Source organism: Mus caroli, chromosome 7, assembly GCF_900094665.2.
Source record: "Mus caroli chromosome 7, CAROLI_EIJ_v1.1, whole genome shotgun sequence".
In the NCBI taxonomy this organism is placed as follows: Eukaryota; Metazoa; Chordata; class Mammalia; order Rodentia; family Muridae; genus Mus; species Mus caroli.
The window spans coordinates 107,293,399-107,312,003 of record NC_034576.1 but is presented as its reverse complement, the minus strand read 5'-3'; the positions used below and the strand labels follow the sequence as shown (position 1 = coordinate 107,312,003).

General features: G+C 36.1%; 2 protein-coding genes across 2 annotated transcripts; one reads left to right on the top strand and one right to left on the bottom strand.

Annotated features, from left to right (window-relative positions):
- The first annotated feature begins 4,227 nt into the window (after positions 1 to 4,227).
- On the top strand, positions 4,228 to 5,184 carry LOC110299000 (olfactory receptor 52N2). Its single transcript, XM_021168568.1, has one exon. It carries the CDS (start codon positions 4,228 to 4,230, stop codon positions 5,182 to 5,184), a length of 957 nt encoding a protein of 318 aa, XP_021024227.1.
- Positions 5,185 to 12,310: 7,126 nt separating this feature from the next.
- On the bottom strand, positions 12,311 to 13,261 carry LOC110299001 (olfactory receptor 52N2-like). Its single transcript, XM_021168569.1, has one exon. It carries the CDS (start codon positions 13,259 to 13,261, stop codon positions 12,311 to 12,313), a length of 951 nt encoding a protein of 316 aa, XP_021024228.1.
- Positions 13,262 to 18,605: the final 5,344 nt, after the last annotated feature.

The following is an 18,605-nucleotide window of genomic DNA, read 5'->3' as shown; positions in this document are numbered from 1 at the left end:
TGGGTTTGGTGGCTGATTATGGGATGGATCCCTGGGTGGGTTAGTCTTTGGATAGTCCATCCTTTCGTCTTAGCTCCAAACTTTGTTCTGTAACTCCTTCATGGGTATTTTGTTCCTTATTCTAAGAAGGAATGAAGTATCCACCCATTGGTCTTCCCTCTTCTTGACTTTTTTGTGTTTTGCAAATTGTATCTTGGGTGTTCTATGTTTCTGGGCTAATATCCACTTACGTTCAGCATTACACAAAACATTTTAATTTGTTTTGAAATTGTTAGTAACAGTTTTTCTTTACAATGAGATAGTAGGAAGAAACCCAACCTCTGAAACATGTAGGTATATGGAATACAAATATAAACAAACAAATCAAATACTTTTGAGTGTTTATTCATGAAGATATGAGCACATGTGTTCATTAATTTTTCATAATTTTATTGATTCTTTGTGGTTTTCACATCATTCACCCCAGCTTCACTCATTTCCCAGTTCTTCCATATGCATCCTCCACCCTTGTAATCTCTCACCAAAATAAATTTAAAAAAATGAAAATTAAATTCAAAAAACAATACAAAAATCTCACTGTGGAAGCTGCAGTGTGTCTCGGTGTATTACACAGTATACCTGTCTTCCAAATAGCTTTGCAAGCAAATGGTCACTGCAATAAGTGACCCCATCAATACTGGATCCTCAACAAGACTCCTTTATGATACCATTGTTGCTGGAGATCCTGCAGCTGTGATTCTTTATGACCAGCCCCTTCAGAAGTTCCAGCACCTTGTAGCTGTAGGTAGGGTAGATGTTATGGTAGGCCATCTCAGCATTGGCATTGGATTTGGGCCTGGGTGGTAGCTGGGTTGCTTAGTCTACCAGTTCTCCTGATCCCAAGGAACCAGGTGAGCTTTTCCACATTAAATCTACCAAGATCAGCTTTCTTATGTTGCTCAATTGGGGATGGGGTTGACTCTCCAGAGTGTATTAGGAAGTAGTCAAGGGATGGGTCAGCTCTCTCATACCCACATCACCACTGGGGCCAACTCAATGGCTGGTGAGGGGTTGGCTGAACCAATTCAGCTTGGCCCTCAGATATCAGCATAGCCTCAGTTGGAAGCCCAAACCATGGACTTTCTCCTGGCATTTGGTGGTAACAGGGGTCACATACATCAACACAGATACTTGCTGCTGAAATGCCACAAACTCAGATATGGGCCTTCAGCTGCAGCAAGGGTCCAGACACTACCATGGCCTTAAGTGGCAGTGCAGGCCTTTTGCATCAGGCTATTCATCAATGCCCATGTGTTTCTAGTTCTGCTTCTCTTAATAGGACACAAGGTGAACAGTTCCTTTCCCACCTCTCTCTCCACTAGAGAGAGTTGCAACTACAGCTGGCCTGTACCTCATGGTTCCAGGCTATGCCTGTCTTATTAATTAATCAATAAATATAAAACATAAACTGGAAAATTTTCTACATGAAACTATATATTATATCTAATTATGTCTTTATTGTATCTGTTTTTTAAAACTATCAAATACACAGTAAATATATATGCGTATGTACATATGTAAATTAAAATGTACACAAATACACATATACAGATATGCAGTGGATGTTGTGATGTTCTGAGTTTTGAATGGGAGCAACATAAACAAAATGAAAGACAATTATTTATATTTATCAAAAAAATTTCAGAATCTACACCTGACAAAGCATGTGTAACTTGGGTATAATTTTCTCCTAGTTTCTCCTGAGCTTGAGGATTAAATAGATGCCAAAATTACCTCAGATGTCCCAAAGGATGACATCTCTCAACCACAGTCTTCTGAGACACTGAACTACAAAGACCCAATCAAGTGCACACTCTCCAGGCTGGAGAACATTGAAAATGATGCAGGAATGCAGGGTGGGTGTACAACCCCTCATGTTCAGGCTCTGGGGCATGGAGAGTGCTCTGGTCTCTCCTAGCACTGAGGTGAGTTTGAGTGACTTCTAATGACTCTTGTTTGCAGAAAGTGAGAAAAATGTAAAAATGAAGAAACTCGTGAGTTGTAGGTCACAGAAGTTCCGCTAACCCCCATAATACTTTTCCATTAGCCTGTGAGAAAGGGGTAGAAAGGCTTCCACAGTTGTAAAACAACAGTAAAATGCCCTCATAATTATTTGTAAACAATGATATTCAGTCATTGTTTCCCACAGGGGGAAATGTGTTTTCTTTACCTTTCCTAATAAATAGCTATGCTCTGATTTGCATTCAGCAGAACTGTCCTATGTGAAGGAGGTAGGAAGCAATACAAAACAAGACTGGAATAGTAAGGATATTTGCAGGACTCATTGAAGGCAACTCCTCTGCAAAAATTCTCCTATGCAAAATCCCACACAACCACAGGCCACATAGGATCTTCACAAACAGTCCCAGATAAGACTGCAGCTATCTCACAGACTTTTGCTGTATGGAGAGGAGAATAACTCTCCCTCACTTCTCATGACCATCCTCTCTCTCCTCTAAGTGACAATTAAGGGTAAGGTTTCTTTGTCTTGCATTTGAAAATCATGTTCTTAAATCATCATGATTTGTTAAACCTGTTATCCTCAGCTTGTGAATCTTCCCATCAACATTAAGATCTGTCACTCATGATTACAGATGCAAATATAGAATGTATTATAGAAAATTCATATTTTCATCTGATTTTTACTGTGTCATTTAAAATTTTGACCTCTGCACCTGTGTTTTCTGATATAGACAATGAAGCCATAATGTGTGTTTGTGTTATTTAGGTTTGAATAAAGAAAGAAACCATCCTTCTCTCAAATATTAGTAACCCAATGCATGGGATTTTGCCTAATTGCTTAATTAATGTATTTCCCGAAAATAGAATGCTGTCAGAAATGTCAAAGGCAATCAAGTTATCAAGTCAATGAATAGTGTATACTTTATTGCATATATTATTAATATAAGAGCTAATAAGATACATCAAGTACTTAATTACAGGTGCTAAGTATATTCTCATTTTGTTGTATAAACATATCAATAGTGCTAGAGACTATTTCCCTTTAAGGGTTCTAAAAATTGTACAAAAAAATATTTTCTCCTTCAAATGCTAGTCTATCCTCCTATTTTGTATTTCAAAGAAGCTATAATTCATTTTCATGATTCCTCCATATCTATTGTAAATATGTTATAGAAAGAAGCTCTTATACTTTTAGAGAATAGACTTTTAGCAACTTAGCTTTTTCTTCTTTGGAATATTTTTAGTGCCGTGAATAGTGCTAAATATAACTATATGGGAGCTAAGTGGAGCCCAGTGTAAGAAATATGAGTCAAAATTCCCTGCACTAAGGGAGGTAAAGAAAGAGCTCTATTTGACTTGTCTATCTGTGATGCAATGGGCATTGTGGGTAGATTTTTGTTAGTATGCATTGAGAACAGTCCGATTTCTGCACTTGTTGATTAGTTTTAGATGGCAAGGAGAATGCACACCTAACAGTTCAGATCTCCCCACATATCCTGACCACTTCAATGAGTCAGCATAGGAACCCTCTGGCTGTGTTAGGATTGAGACATTGAATGTGCATTCTAAACACAGAGACAAATTCTCTTACATAAATTACAGTGGCCACTAGCTTAGTCATCTTCAAGTGACAGAAGCTTTTTATGAACTCTTATAAGGTTTCCATGGATTTTGTTCAATATTTAAAGATATGGGACACAAACACACACACACAGGAAAAATGTGAGTTACTTGGAGGCCATAGAAACTAGATTTTCTTTTTGTAATAGGGTGTATAATAATGATTACTGCTTATATTCATAGAATATTTATTATTCAACATTTTAGCACATTTTATAAATAATTCTTTTGAATTATGAATTATCAACTTGAATTCTTTATTATTATTGAATGAGTACCAAACTTAAAATGTTATTAACAACATTCTAAGCTTGATGCACTTATATGATTTTAGAGAGTGAAAGCGAAGCCATAAGTGGGGTGATCAGCTGGTGAATGTCATATCCATGTCAAGTGAAAAAATGGCAAGAAGGAGAGTCTGAAGTAATAGAGAATCCTGCAAGACTCTTAAAATTTTTTCATTTTGGAGGGTGCTCTTCATACTTTCTCATTTCAGTGTATCATTTATTTTCTACCTTCTTATAATTTCTTACCTTTTATTTATATTCCTTTACAGTACATTGACATTATTACTGAGTATAAAATGCTCTCATCCTGCCAGCCATTATGTCTGGAGCCAACAGCTCCAGCCTGACTCCAGAATTCTTTATCCTGAATGGTGTTCCTGGGCTGGAAGATGCACATGTCTGGATCTCTCTGCCATTCTGCTTCATGTACATGATTGCTGTGGTGGGGAACTGTGGGCTTATCTACCTCATTGGCCATGAGGAGGCTCTGCACCGGCCCATGTACTACTTCCTGGCCCTACTCTCCTTCACTGATGTTACCTTGTGCACAACCACAGTGCCCAATATGTTGTGTATATTCTGGTTCAATTTCAAGAAGATTGGATTTAATTCCTGCCTTGTCCAGATGTTCTTTGTCCACATGTTGACTGGCATGGAGTCTGGTGTGCTCATGCTCATGGCCCTGGACCGCTATGTAGCCATCTGTTATCCTCTACGATATACTACCATCCTCACCAACCCTGTGATTGCCAAGGCTGGTCTTGTTACATTCTTGAGGAGTGTAATGCTTATCTTTCCATTTAGTCTCCTCACCAAGCGCTTGCCCTATTGCAGAGGCATTCTTATCCCCCACACTTACTGTGACCACATGTCTGTGGCCAAGGTATCCTGTGGCAATGCCAAGGTCAATGCAATCTATGGCCTCATGGTTGCTCTATTGATTGGTGTGTTTGACATTTGCTGTATCTCTGTGTCTTACACTATGATATTGAGAGCAGTGGTGAGCCTGTCCTCTGCTGATGCTCGTCACAAGGCCTTCAGCACCTGCACATCTCACATCTGTGCTATTGTGATCACTTATGTGCCTGCCTTTTTTACTTTCTTCACTCATCGTTTTGGAGGACACACTATTCCCCACCACGTNCACATCATAGTGGCTAACCTCTACNTGCTACTGCCCCCTACCATGAACCCAATTGTTTATGGAGTCAAGACCAAGCAGATTCGGGAAAGTGTAATCAAGTTTTTACTTGGAGATAAAATGGGCATTACCTAGTACAAATTCATGTTAATGCCAGCTTAATTGTTTATAGTGGGGAAAATAGTGGAGAAAAATTTCATAAAAGGTGAGTGAAATAGTATTAAGTCATCTAATTTGTAGATGTTCTCAATTCTTTGCAAGTGAAATTATGAAATATTCTTTATAAGGAATGCTCTGCCAAAGTATAGGATGTATAAATTAAATGCAATATACTCATTCTGTAAAAACTCTTTTTTGTGTGTACAGAATTCTGTATGAGTAGAAAATTAATGAAGTGATGCATAGAGACTAAATTGTGTTCTGTGTTTAGAAGAAAACTTGCAATAATTTGAGACAAACTTGTCCTCTCTGTTAAAGACAAACTCTTACATCCAGTATGTTGCTGATGTAGAAAAAAAACAGGTTTTGTGCTTCAGTGTGTATGTATGTATGCATATGTATATAAGGTATTTTTTATATTTTGTGGAATATCTCAATTATAATGATTTGTTTGCCTTGTAAGTATGCTCTATTTTTAAATGCCTGTTCTTCCCCAAATATTCAGTTTTCAAGTACAATGAAAACTGGTTTTATGAAATGTAATTGTTTTGTTGGTTAAGGAGGTTATATCATCAGATTTCTATGGTATTTGATATTATTTCACTCATTCTTGATTCACTAAATACAATTGACTAATACTATTAGCTATAAACTGGGTTTAATTTGAGGGACACAGAGTAGAATTTCCAAAAATATGTCGCAGGGCACTGAGAATAGACACACTGGTGAAGGAAACATGAAAAGAAACATGTATGAAAAACAAGAGGATACGATTAAAAATAGATGCTGTCTGTAAGATGGACATCTTAGTAGACAATTAATGGAAAGCTTTATTGGTCTTGGATTGAGTTTGTCTGAAGATTAATATGCTTAATTTCTAAAGATTAAACATTGTTGTGTTAATACATTTCTGTATTTCTATAAATTTAAATTTTTATACTTTTTTTTTCAAATATAACAATGGCTTACCAATAATATATACAAATATGCCAGTTCTTAAGAAATAACATGGTTTCCAGTATATTCTAATCATTTAATAAATTATGGTATTGTTTATGAGCTGTCAGTTTCAACTCAGATTAATTCTGAACATCACTCCTCAGCAGAGGGTTGGAGTTCCATGGCTGTGCTTTCATTGGCTTCTCACAAGCATGCTAGTACAGGCCATATAGTTTTATTTTTATTTAAATATTTTTCAGACAATATATTTTGATCATATTCTTTTCTTCTTCCTGCTCCTCCCAGATCCTCCCCATCTCCCTATCCATTTAATCTCATGTTCATTTTCTCTCTCAAAAGAACAAAAAATAAGTAAAAAATCATCAGTTTAATAACAACAGTAGCAAAACCAATTAGGTGAAATATACCCAAACATAAGATGCAAAAATACACGAAGTCCATTTTATGTTAATCCACTCTTCCTGGGTGTGGGACTGCCTTGGAGTATAGTTGGTATACCCAGTAAGGTTCTGTTGGAGAAAACTGATTTTCTGTTTCCTAGCAGCTGTCAATTGCAGCTAGCCTTTTGGCTGGAGTTGCAGTATTATGTCTACTCCCCCTCCTCAGCACTTGGATCTTGTCTGGTTTGAATATGTACAAGTCTTGTATGTGCTGCCCCAGTCTCTGTGAGTTCATATGTGTACCAGTCCTGTTGTGTCTAGAATATGCTGTTTCCTTAGATTCACCTGGCTCTTAGAATCTTCCCTATCCCTGCTTCTGCACAGATTTCTGAACTTTGAGGGGACAAGTTTGATTAGAGACATGCCATTTAGAACTGAATGCTCCAAAGTCATTCTTTTTCTATGCATTACCCAATTATGAATCTCTGTCCTAATTCCCATTGACTGCCAAAAGAAGTTTCTATGATGAACAGCCATTTTTTAAAATATCCTCTATATGCCTGTCCTTTCTGAAACAGGTAAAGAATTACAAAAACAGTACTGTAGAAAAACTTCTAGTAGAGACAGAGATGTCTTGGAATAATTCAATTAAAACTGAATGAATGTTGTTACTTATTGGAGGCAGTGAGTGAAGACTTTAAAGGGAATGTGGGCTATGAGTGTAAGTAAGTACTTAGGAAGTACAGGAAAATAAGTGAGATATGTTAAATGTTAAGGGTAAAGAAACACTTTTGGTTATAAATGTTTTGGTTATAAATGGAGTGGGTGCTTCTATCATATTGTACTTTAATAACTACAATATACTATTTTGCCCAATATCCAAAAATGTAAAACAAAACAAACAAACAAACAAACAGAAAACTTCCAGCATAGTGTTTATATGAAAGTAATGGTGAAAAGTCCCTGGTGCTAACCCTAATCTGGGTGAAATGATAAGTGTTTTAAGTCTAACAAGAGGGCTCATCAGACAAAATGCTTGTTGTGTAAGCCTGATAAACTGAATTCAAATCCTGGAACATTATAGTGGAAGGACAGAATGGACTCTGGAATGGACTCTCGAAAGCTGTCCTCTGACCTTCAACAGTGTGTCATGGCATGTACATGGACCACATGGACAGTAATAATAAATAAAAGAAAAACAAATAAATGAATACATGAAATACTTTAAAGTACAAGGAGATTCCATCAGATTCTTAAAGGCTTAATGCTATGCACAATCATAAGACAAACCACTTCTGCTTGTTTTTCAACTTATCCTCAAAAGTGACTCCCATAAGAGCTGTCATACAAAGTTCAATGATTCTATTGTTTATAAAATATTCTTCTCCCTGGATTTGTTCCTATTGGTGATGGGTACATAAGCTTTTACACGTTTTTGCTCAAAGATGACAAAATTAAAACATATCTATGTTGACATATTGACAAAGACATTCCAAAGCCACCAATATTGATTATCCATGTAACTCTCATGTGGCTACGCAGCAAATTTTTTCCAATTTGTAATAAACTTTACCTGCCTCCAAATATGGCTATATTCTTTTGAAAACTGTAGTTATAACTCACATTTAGTACATAATTTAATATATATTATATATGTATGTTATATATATTATTTATTTATTATATATTCATATTATATAGTATAATATATTTTATGTTATATATTTAGATATTATGTATAATATATAAACATATAATAGATTATATGTATTTATTATATATAATTATACATGGACCTAAGTTTCTCAAAAAATAAAAGTTATAATATTAAGTGATCTAGTAACCCCTGTTTTCTTTTTTTTTTTTTAAGATTTATTTATTTATTATTATATGTAAGTACACTGTAGCTGTCTTCAGACACACCAGAAGAGGGCGTCAGATCTCATTACGGATGGTTGTGAGCCACCATGTGGTCGCTGGGATTTGAACTCTGGACCTTCGGAAGAGCAGTCGGGTGCTCTTACCCACTGAGCCATCTCACCAGCCCCCAACCCCTGTTTTCTTTGTTATTGTTTTTGCATTACTATTTACAAAACTGTAGAAATGTAAACAATGCATGAGTCTATCAACTGAGGGGTAGTTAAGAAAGTGTGGTGTATTTATACAATGAAATTGTATTTGTGCATAAAAAGATAGTGGAATTGTGCCATTTGATAAAGACTTACATGAGAATTGAAGTGATCATGTTAAGTGAAATGAAGCTCCCTTCATGACTACTGTTATGAGATATGAGCAGTTGATCTCAGAGAAGATGAGAATGGACTGGTGATCACTACAAGTCAAGAGAAGTCAGGAGTAGAAGAACAAATATTAATCAATGGATTCTATGTTTAGTAGGTAGAAATAAAAAGGTCTGTGGTACCAAGGCATGGTAGAGTGACTACAGATATCGATAATCAACTGCACATTTATAAAGGAACAGATTTTGAAAGTTTTTTTTTACCACAAATTATATTTCAAACAGTATTTATGTAAATTGATTTAAAATTATAAATGTATTGAATATATATTCTGTTTTTTTATCTTTTATTTTAAAGACAAACTTAAGGCTGAGAACATACCTCAATTATTAACATGCTGCTCTTCCAAGAATTAAAACGTAAATTTGATACCTGGACCATTGAGAAAACAAGCTAGGAATGGTGGCAACTGTTTGTTTGTACTCTTAGCACTGGGGAGGCAGAAACAGGAATATTCAGGAGTTTGCTGGACATCCAGCCTAGACAAACTTGATAAGTTCTGGGCTGGCAAGAGACCTTATCTCAGAAAAGAAAGCGAAAGAAAAGAAAGAAGGAAATAAGGAAATAAAAGGTGGAAGGTACCTGGGCAATACTTCCAGAAGTTATGCCCTAACCTACACATTTATATAATGTGGTATAATGTGGAAGGAGAACAGTATGGTTTAAATGTGACAGTCAAAGAAAATGAATACAATTGTCACTTGACAATCATGGATGAAACTGTAAGTCAGGTTCCATGAAATACAGCAGGTATAAAGTATCTCCAACACTCACTTCTAGATCTAAAATGGTGTGGAAACTCATCACCACCTAAAAACAGGCTAAGGAGGAAAAGAGAATCTATTCAGTTGATCATGATGAGAGTCTTTGCTTGTTGAAACTAAGTTATATTACTCAGGGAAATTCTAGGTATATTACAAAGTTGTAACATACATACAGGTGTTTATGCCCAATATTCTAGTTTCTAGAGGATTTTTTTCTTTTTCTGGTTATTTTATTTATTTGCATTTCAAATTTATCCCCCTTTCTGGTTTCCCCTCCACAACCCCCCTATACCACTCCTCCCCCTGCCTCTATGAGGGTGCTCCCCCACATACCCACCCACTCCCAGCTCACCACCCTAGCATTCCCCTACACTGGGGCATCAAGCCTTCACAGGACCAAGGACCTTCCCTCCCATTAATGACAGATAAGGCCATCCTCTGCTACATATGCATGCAGCTTGGGCCATGAGTCCTTCCATGTGCAAGCTGGTACAACCACTCTGAAAATCAGTCTGTCAGTTCCTGAGAAAACTTTTTGAAGCAGTTTTACTTTATAGCTCAAGCTAGTCTGAAACTCATTCTGTGTTCAGGTCTGCTTCAAACTCAGCAGTCTGCTGCATTCACCTTTACACTTCTAGACAACCATACACAGCACTAGTATCTGCAGATATTAATTTCTCCAAAGAATTGAAAAAATGCACAGGAGGTTAACAGGCCTTCTTTCTATTGACTTAAATGGTCTAGGTTCATCTGAAATGCAAAATTATGACATTCAAAACTTTCAGGACCAAACAACACATAAGACAATTATGATTCCTTGTATATTCTTGGATAATAATCAATTTTACTGCAAATATTAAATGGTCCCAATGTGTTTCTAAAGATGATTTTTATGTGTGATTAATTTTCATTTGGTGGAATATAAATTTGTCATTCACTGACAAAGACAGACCTTGAGGACATACTGTGGTGAGTTTGTTGTCCTGTAAAAATTAGTAGAGCTATATGGATGGCAGATAGACATGAAGCTACAGACTGTATGATATATAATGGTTGTATTGTTGTTTCATTTCCTCTATCACTGTATATTTACATACTGCATATCCACATAATTGAGGAACTATCATCAAAAGGTTGCTGGGAAAAGAGAGTATATTTATTTCAGATACGTCCCTAATAGTTCGTTTGCTTTCCAGTGGATGGCCCTATACCCATGCACATACTGGCAACATCGAAGGGACTCGGTGACTCTTCAAAAGTGTATATAAAGTTTGGAGAGAAAGAGGAAGACAGAAGGAGTTGGAAAGGAGGGAAGAGGATTGAATTTGCTCAAAACACATTATATTTGCATGTTTGATTCTCAAATCAAAAATAAAGTGGAAAGTTATTGTGATATAAACAAAAATAATAAAAAGTACCAATTTAGAGAAAGTAATTTTGTATTTATTTAATTTGACTGAGTTACATGTAGCTAATGTACCCATGACAGTTGAGAAAATCCAACAGTGATTTTAAAACACACAATCTTTAATGATGAAAATGTTATAGGTTATATTATAGAAAAATTCACAAAATTGCTGGAGACTCTTAAAACCTCAGGTCTGCTTCCAAATGTGACAGTATAATGAAAAATATGTATGGTGTGGTTAATATATTTCCCAAAAGCTTGTCCATATCCCATGTGATATTAAAATATATTCTTTATGTTAACAGAGAAGACTATAACTTTATAATCCTAATTATTATTTTTACTTATTTATTTTTCTTTTATCCAAACATTCTGATAACTTCAACCATCTCGTGACATAGCTTCTTACTCTTCTCACTTTGCAATCTATACTATTTGTTCATCATTTTACTCCCATCGACTTTCTCTCAGTTATTTCCAGAAATCTAATGAGGTCTTCATTTCTACTGTCCTGTCACTCTTCATCTATGTGTCAGCCAGATAAAGGCAGCCACCAGGCTTCCTCGCTCAACAGACTACATAGATATACTCTTTCAAGTACCTTTCCCTACACTTATAAACTCTCCCCTCTAGCAGATGCCACGTAGTGATATTTCATCTTTCAGAATGCCTTCTGACATTAAGGCTGAGAAGAACTCAGATTGTGGTTACCTTCAGTACCCACTCATATACACACTAGCACTGATACAGGAGTCAGGTAACACCCAAACTTCAGAATATCCAGGTTAAGAAAGCCACAGACATTATCCCAGAGTGATAACTGTTATACAAATATGAAGCAGGCATCCTGAAAGGGCACTAGAACTCAGAAGGAACCTGAGCTATGCCTGATTCCCTACAAAGCTGGGACACTTTTGTTCATTTGCCTTCCCACTACTCTGACATCTTGAGGCTACGTGAGATCTCATTTCTTCCTGTACACTCTTCACATGCCTAAGAATATGTGCATGGGTCAGCCAGGGTTTACTTGATATCAGATATCCAAGCTCCCTGTTCTGCATATGTTCCATGAGCTCCAAGACAGCTATGTTAGACTTATGCTTTTTTCCAATCTTCATTCTTTCTAAGGAATTAAAGATTTTGTTTTTAAGATTCTATTGTTTTGTGTATCTGATGAAAAATATTCACCTGTACTGTCTACTAATTTCATAGTTCAAAATTTCATGCATTTCTTCCTTGATAATTTTCTGGATAAAACACAAACTTTGTTAGCATAAATTCATCTTTCATTCAAACAACTTTTTGTCTAGCAAACAGTTTGATCATGCCTTCACGAATCTGCTTGGTCTTTACTCCATATACAATTGGATTCAAGGTGGGAGGTAGCAACAGATACAGGTTGGCTATAATAATGTGGATATGATGGGGTATAGTGGTTCTCCCAAAGCGATGAGTAAAGAAGTTGAAGAATGCTGGGACATAGGTAATAACAATAGCACATATGTGTGATGTGCAGGTACTGAAGGCTTTATGGCGAGCATCTGCAGAAGATAGCTTCACCACAGCATTGATAATCATGGCATAAGACATGGAGATACAGAATATATCAAAACCCCCAATAAATATAGCAATTATAAGACCATAGATAGCATTAATCTTAATATTGCCACAGGATAGTTTGGCCACAGCCATGTGATCACAATAAGTATGTTGGATGAGGTTTCCTCTACAGTATGGAAGACGCTTGATCAGGAAAGCAAAAGGGACCATGAGTAACACACTTCTAACAAGTGCGGCCAGTCCAATCTTGGTAATCATAGTGTTGGTGAGAATGGTAGTATAGCGTAATGGATAGCATATAGCCACATAGCGGTCGAGAGCCATAAGCATGAGCACACCAGACTCCATGCCTGTTAACATGTGGATAAAAAACATCTGTACAAGGCAGGCATTGAAATCAATCTCCTTGAGACTGAACCAAAAGATGCATAACATACTGGGGACAATTGTATTACACCCAGAAATATCTGTAGCAGACAACATGGCTAGAAAGTAGTACATGGGCCGGTGCAGAGCCTCCTCATGGCTGATGAGGTAGATAAGTCCACAGTTACCTGTGACAGCAATGAGGTACATAATGAAGAATGGCAGAGAGATCCAGATGTGTGCAGCTTCCAACTCAGGAATCCCATTGAGGATAAAGTATCTTGGTGTCAGGCTGGAGGTATTGACCCCAGGCATGGTGATCAGTAGAAAGCGAGTCACACTCTATGCTGGTAATAGTGTCTTATGTTGAAGACAAGATTTTTTTTCTAGACACAAGACATAAAAGTATTTTTTCACAACCTAAGTAATAAAGAAGAAATGTATGTTTCTATCCAGACTGCATTGCTCTCTCCTCCTGTACACTCCTAAGTTCATTGCTAAATTAAGATTTCAAACTTGTGTCCAAACCCTTGGCTGGCTTGACTTTATATTTTCAACTTTATTGACAGGTGCTAGCTCATACTCCCAGGGCAGTCACTACTACTTGATTTATCCCATCAATCAATTTCCAAATTGTGGACTTTGTTTAAATAACATTGAATTTGTGAAATCCTCACATCGGTGTGTATAATGGGTTACAGCTATTAGATAATTTGAGCATTATACACTATGCAAATCTGTTATGAGTTTGACATTAAATGGCTGTGTAAATTTGGGAAGTCTATCTATATTTTTCAAATCTGAGAAATCAAACACAGAAATATGAATATTTCATATAAATATTTATATAAATAATTTTTGTACATGAGAAGGCAAAAACAAATGCAAAGTTACAATTTAAATAGCATGTTCATATTGTATTTTTCATTATTTCTCCTCTTTTCATGCTGGTAAAGGTAAGAATTTTTATAATATATACATTTCATCAATGATTTGTGTTATACCTTTAGTTAACTATCTTTGTTATATATCTTCCAACCTATGTAGATTGGTATTATACACATTTATATCATTTATAATCACATATAAATAAATTTAAATATATATCATGCTGTCTATCAAACTATAAACTGTTTGTCCTTCTTCTGTCTTCTTGTCATCATCTCCCAAATAACCTTAGGCTCCTGCATTCAGAAGGAAGCAGTCCTTTTACTCAGAAAGATGCATATCTTGTACTCAGGAGGATGCAGTCCTTACTAAGCTTTTGCCAACGTTTAAGGAATACTTTCTTTTCATCTTTCTTTTCTACTTTGAGAACTACGATCTGTAGAAAACATTCCTAATGAAAACCATTATACTCTAATATCTTTCTTGGTTAACGTGCATGTTTTAGACTTGAAGTATAATTCTTTTACTTATTGCTTAATTTACCTTATCAAGTTGAAGTGTCACTTTTCCTTAGATCTGTGTTACAGTGTTTGTATCTTCTACAATATCTTCACTTCCCTAATTTTCATGGCTTTTCTAACTTTTTCCATTCTGGTGTAACTAGATATTTCTTCATTTTTTTCAGCTTAAATATAATTCATAGGGAAATTCAAGACACTTTGAAAGCATTTTCAAATATAAAATGCTTTTAATATTAAATAAATTACAGAAAAATTAAACACAACCCTAAATACCAAAACAAACAATATAGTACTATCCCAATAAATACTAATAATTTTGTGAATTTTCTCTATAGGAGGAATGTAAATAAAATCATGCCTAACCATCCTTTACTATTTTCTACATCCTTTCATCTTATTCAGGGCAAAATATAACTTCATTATATTTTCTTGAAATATACTATGCTATTAGAATGCTTTTAAATCTCCAAATGCTCCCAGCATTGCTCCAAATGATACTGCATCAGTCCATCTGTACCTACTGCAGGCTTCTCAGTCTCAATAGACATACACTTTTAGACACCCTCCTTATCATTTAAGCAGCTCACCTTATTCCTTAGAGGACTGTGACATGTGCCTTCAACAGTTCCAGGTATTTGTTCAGAGTTAACACAAAGTCCTCCCACCTTCCAACTTAACATTGTGAATTTGAGGTTTCCTATACCTTCTGCAATCTTGGCTTCACACTGCATATTCTAACTCTTCCATCTCTGTAGCTTTTGGTGTTATGTGTTGTTATTCCATGGACAGGAAATTTCTCTGTTTTGTATGCTGTTGCATGTAGCACATGGGAAAATGTGTGACAAAAGTAATATGTCGATAAGTTCCAAGATCTCCTTTTAAATGGTTTTACTACTGTAAGATAAATATCTCAACAAATTGTTGCATTGAAAAATAATAATAACCTGATTTCAACAGTCAGCAGTCACCTGAAAGACATTGCTAAATGAAATCACAGCTATTGAGAATTGGGAAGTATATGTAATCCATATAATTATATGTAAATCTGGATTGGAATACTATTGCTTATCTTGGCAGATAAAATATCCTAGGGAGACTGTAAAGTCACAGAATCAAATGTATTCCATTGAAGAGAAAGCAGATGGTGTTAGGAATGGTCTTGCTGCTAAGTTGGGTTACATGATCACAGGAATCCTTTACTCTCCCTGAATTAATGCATTTTGATTGATAAAAAATCTTATCATTTTCTAAGGAGCACTCAACCACCTGTGGAAAGGAGAGGCATTTCTCTTTCATTATATAGAAATATATACTTGTCAGTGCTATAACTTTAATACTTATTACATCAGTATGTTGGAGTCACATCTCCCAGTACCCAAAGTGTACCTAGTTGTTACCCTTCCTCTCTATTTTCAAAGCCATTTAGAAATCTGTTTACTTCAGAAATTCTACAAACTAAGACCATCTATGACTCGAGTCCCTGTATAGTTGTAGCATTTTTGTGTATCTTGTGCATTTACTTTCTCTGGACCATACAAACTCACCCCAGTGCTACATGGTTTTAAATCTCCATTCATGGTGCTACCACTAAGAAAGAACTGTGCTATATTTAAATAATGAGTCTGAATAACAAGCTTAACATTTTCTCTTGAGACTTTACAAGTAATGGACAAAATAATATGTTTGGGGCATCACAGTTAGACGTCCCCTAGGTCTCTGAAGAAGTGGGTGTAAATTTATCACTGTGAAAAACAAGACCTATAGTTAGAACACAGTTGAGCAGAATATGTGCAGGTTTCAAATTGTCCTAATATTTCCCCTGATGAGCCATGGGAAATTAAACATATTTTGTGTGACTTGGTGAATTGTCAATATGGGAGCTGTATCTACTCCCCAGGTCTGATCAAGTTGTTTCATAACTCTACCACGTGTCATATATGTACCTCAAAGTTTACTAAAATTATTGAGGAAACAGTTTCTCTGACCCATATATGTCAAAATGGATAATAAAATGAAACTCATTAAAATATATTTCTCTAATTGCTTCAGTTTACATATCCACCAGGAGCACTGAACTGTGAAAATGCATTGAGTTTCCACCCTTGAACCTTCTCTACATTGGTACAAACGAATCACATTTTAAAATTCTAATACCCATATAATAGCCCTTGATCATATTTAAGGTACTGAATATTGAGCTTAAATTTTACCAGAAGTGAACACATTTCTGATCTGGAATCACAGAACAGCACAAATACAGTTTGCTATTAGCCATTGGGTGAGTGGAAGTGTCTCGTCTACAGAAGGTGAATATGATGAACCATAACCCAGTGCTATAGTTCAGCTTTCTTTTAGAGTAACTACTATGACTAGCAGCTCAAAGAACTGAGGCTTTTCACACACACAAACATGTGCATGCACTAACACACATGCATACACATGCACACACAGAGACATACACACGCATGTGCACACACACACACAAACACACACCACTAGTGATCAGGTCACAGTAGGAGCTAAGGAAGCAATTTACTCCATACTTTTTGCCTTGAACGCATAAAGCCCTGAATTGGATCCCCAGTGTCACATAAACCATAATTAGCAGTGCATGTCAATTATCTCCAAGCTTAGAACATGGAGACAGAGGAATCAAAAAACAGGTCACCCTCAGCAGCTCAGTGAGTTCAAGGCAAGCTGGATACATGAGATCCTATCTCAAAAGGAACAAAAGCAAAACAGCATGAAGTACAAATCTTAAACTATAAGTCATGGGTCTCAACCCGCAGCACAGTGCAATATAGTTTCACAAAGTAGCAGTGATAAGTGATAAACTAGGAGTACATGCTCCTCTCAAAATATGCCTTTCTATATATTAGTGGCATTTGCTACACTAACATCTCAATACTGACATAGAAAACAGCAATGCTTTAGTTCCTAGAAACGTCTAGAAATCTCAACCCAGAGACTATATCACTGCATTCTCATTTAACAGAATTCTCTTCCAGTTTTTGCTTTACTTTCCAATGGAAAGCAGTATAAATTAAGTATATCTGCTTACTAGTTATGTAGGCACCGTGCATATTTTTGTATAGTTACTATGTAATACTGAAGAACTGTGAAAAATTAAATGAATATACATGACTTACAATATGTTTATATATATATATATATATATATATATATATATATATACCCACTTGTGTACTTAAAAGGTTGAGGATGTCAGGTATTGGTGAGGATGTGGAGCAGTTTGGGGCAGTCAGGTACAATTAATGGAGCTATGAATGGTAAAATAATGTATTATGGTTTGAACGGTATGGTATGCTGAGATTTGAAACAGAGCTCTTGTTCATGCTATGCAACATTGACTGTCCTGCAAAATCACTTTGAAAAGCATGTGACAAGTTTTTGAAAACTTTAAAGATACTTTGTTTCCTTTAACTGAACAAACCAAATGTGAATGTCTACACAAAGGCTTGGCAGGAAATGTTCAGTGTAGGCTAATGCATACCAGTGCTAATGAATATTTATTGATATTGGTGACTGAATACATTGTGCTTCATTATGCAATAATAAAAAGCACTTTGTCACAAAGTACCAACCCCAGCCAAGAAACTACTGGCAGTTGATGACTGCTGGGGGAGGGAAAGTTATTTTTCATCATAGATGGGGCCCTGAGAGTCTACATAATGCTCCAGGAGATGGTTCTATGCCTGCAAAGATACTCACACCATTAAGTGAACTTAGTAGGTTAAGAATAAAAGGAACACATGAAATTGGAAGTGATAGTGCCAGGGGTGGTGTGGGGATGGATTGGAGGGGAAGGAATAGAGGGTAGATTTGATCATTTATATTTTTAATAGTTTTTTGAGAATTTTGTACAATGAATTTTGTTTTGATCATATTGACTCTAACTCTCCCAGTTCTTCCTAGATTCAACCACACTTCTCTCCTCACCTCTCATTTTCTCCGTGTGGTGGTTTAAGTAGGTATGGGCCCCATAGACTCAAGTGTTTGAATCCTTGGCCATAGGGAGTGACACTATTAGGAAGGATGGCCTTGTTTGAGTAGTTATCATCTTGTTAGAAGACCTGAGTCACTGTGGAGGCAGGCTTTGAGGTAATATATGCTCAAAATACATCCAGTGTGACACACAGTCTCCTGCTGCCTGTGGATCAAGAAGTAGAGCTCTCAGTTCTTCCATCACCTTGTATGCCTGCATGCTGCCATATTTACCACCATGATTA

Coding starts and splice junctions, on each gene's coding strand:
- LOC110299001 (XM_021168569.1), bottom strand. CDS start 13,261: ATGCCTGGGGTCAATACCTCCAGCCTGACACCAAGATACTTTATCCTC.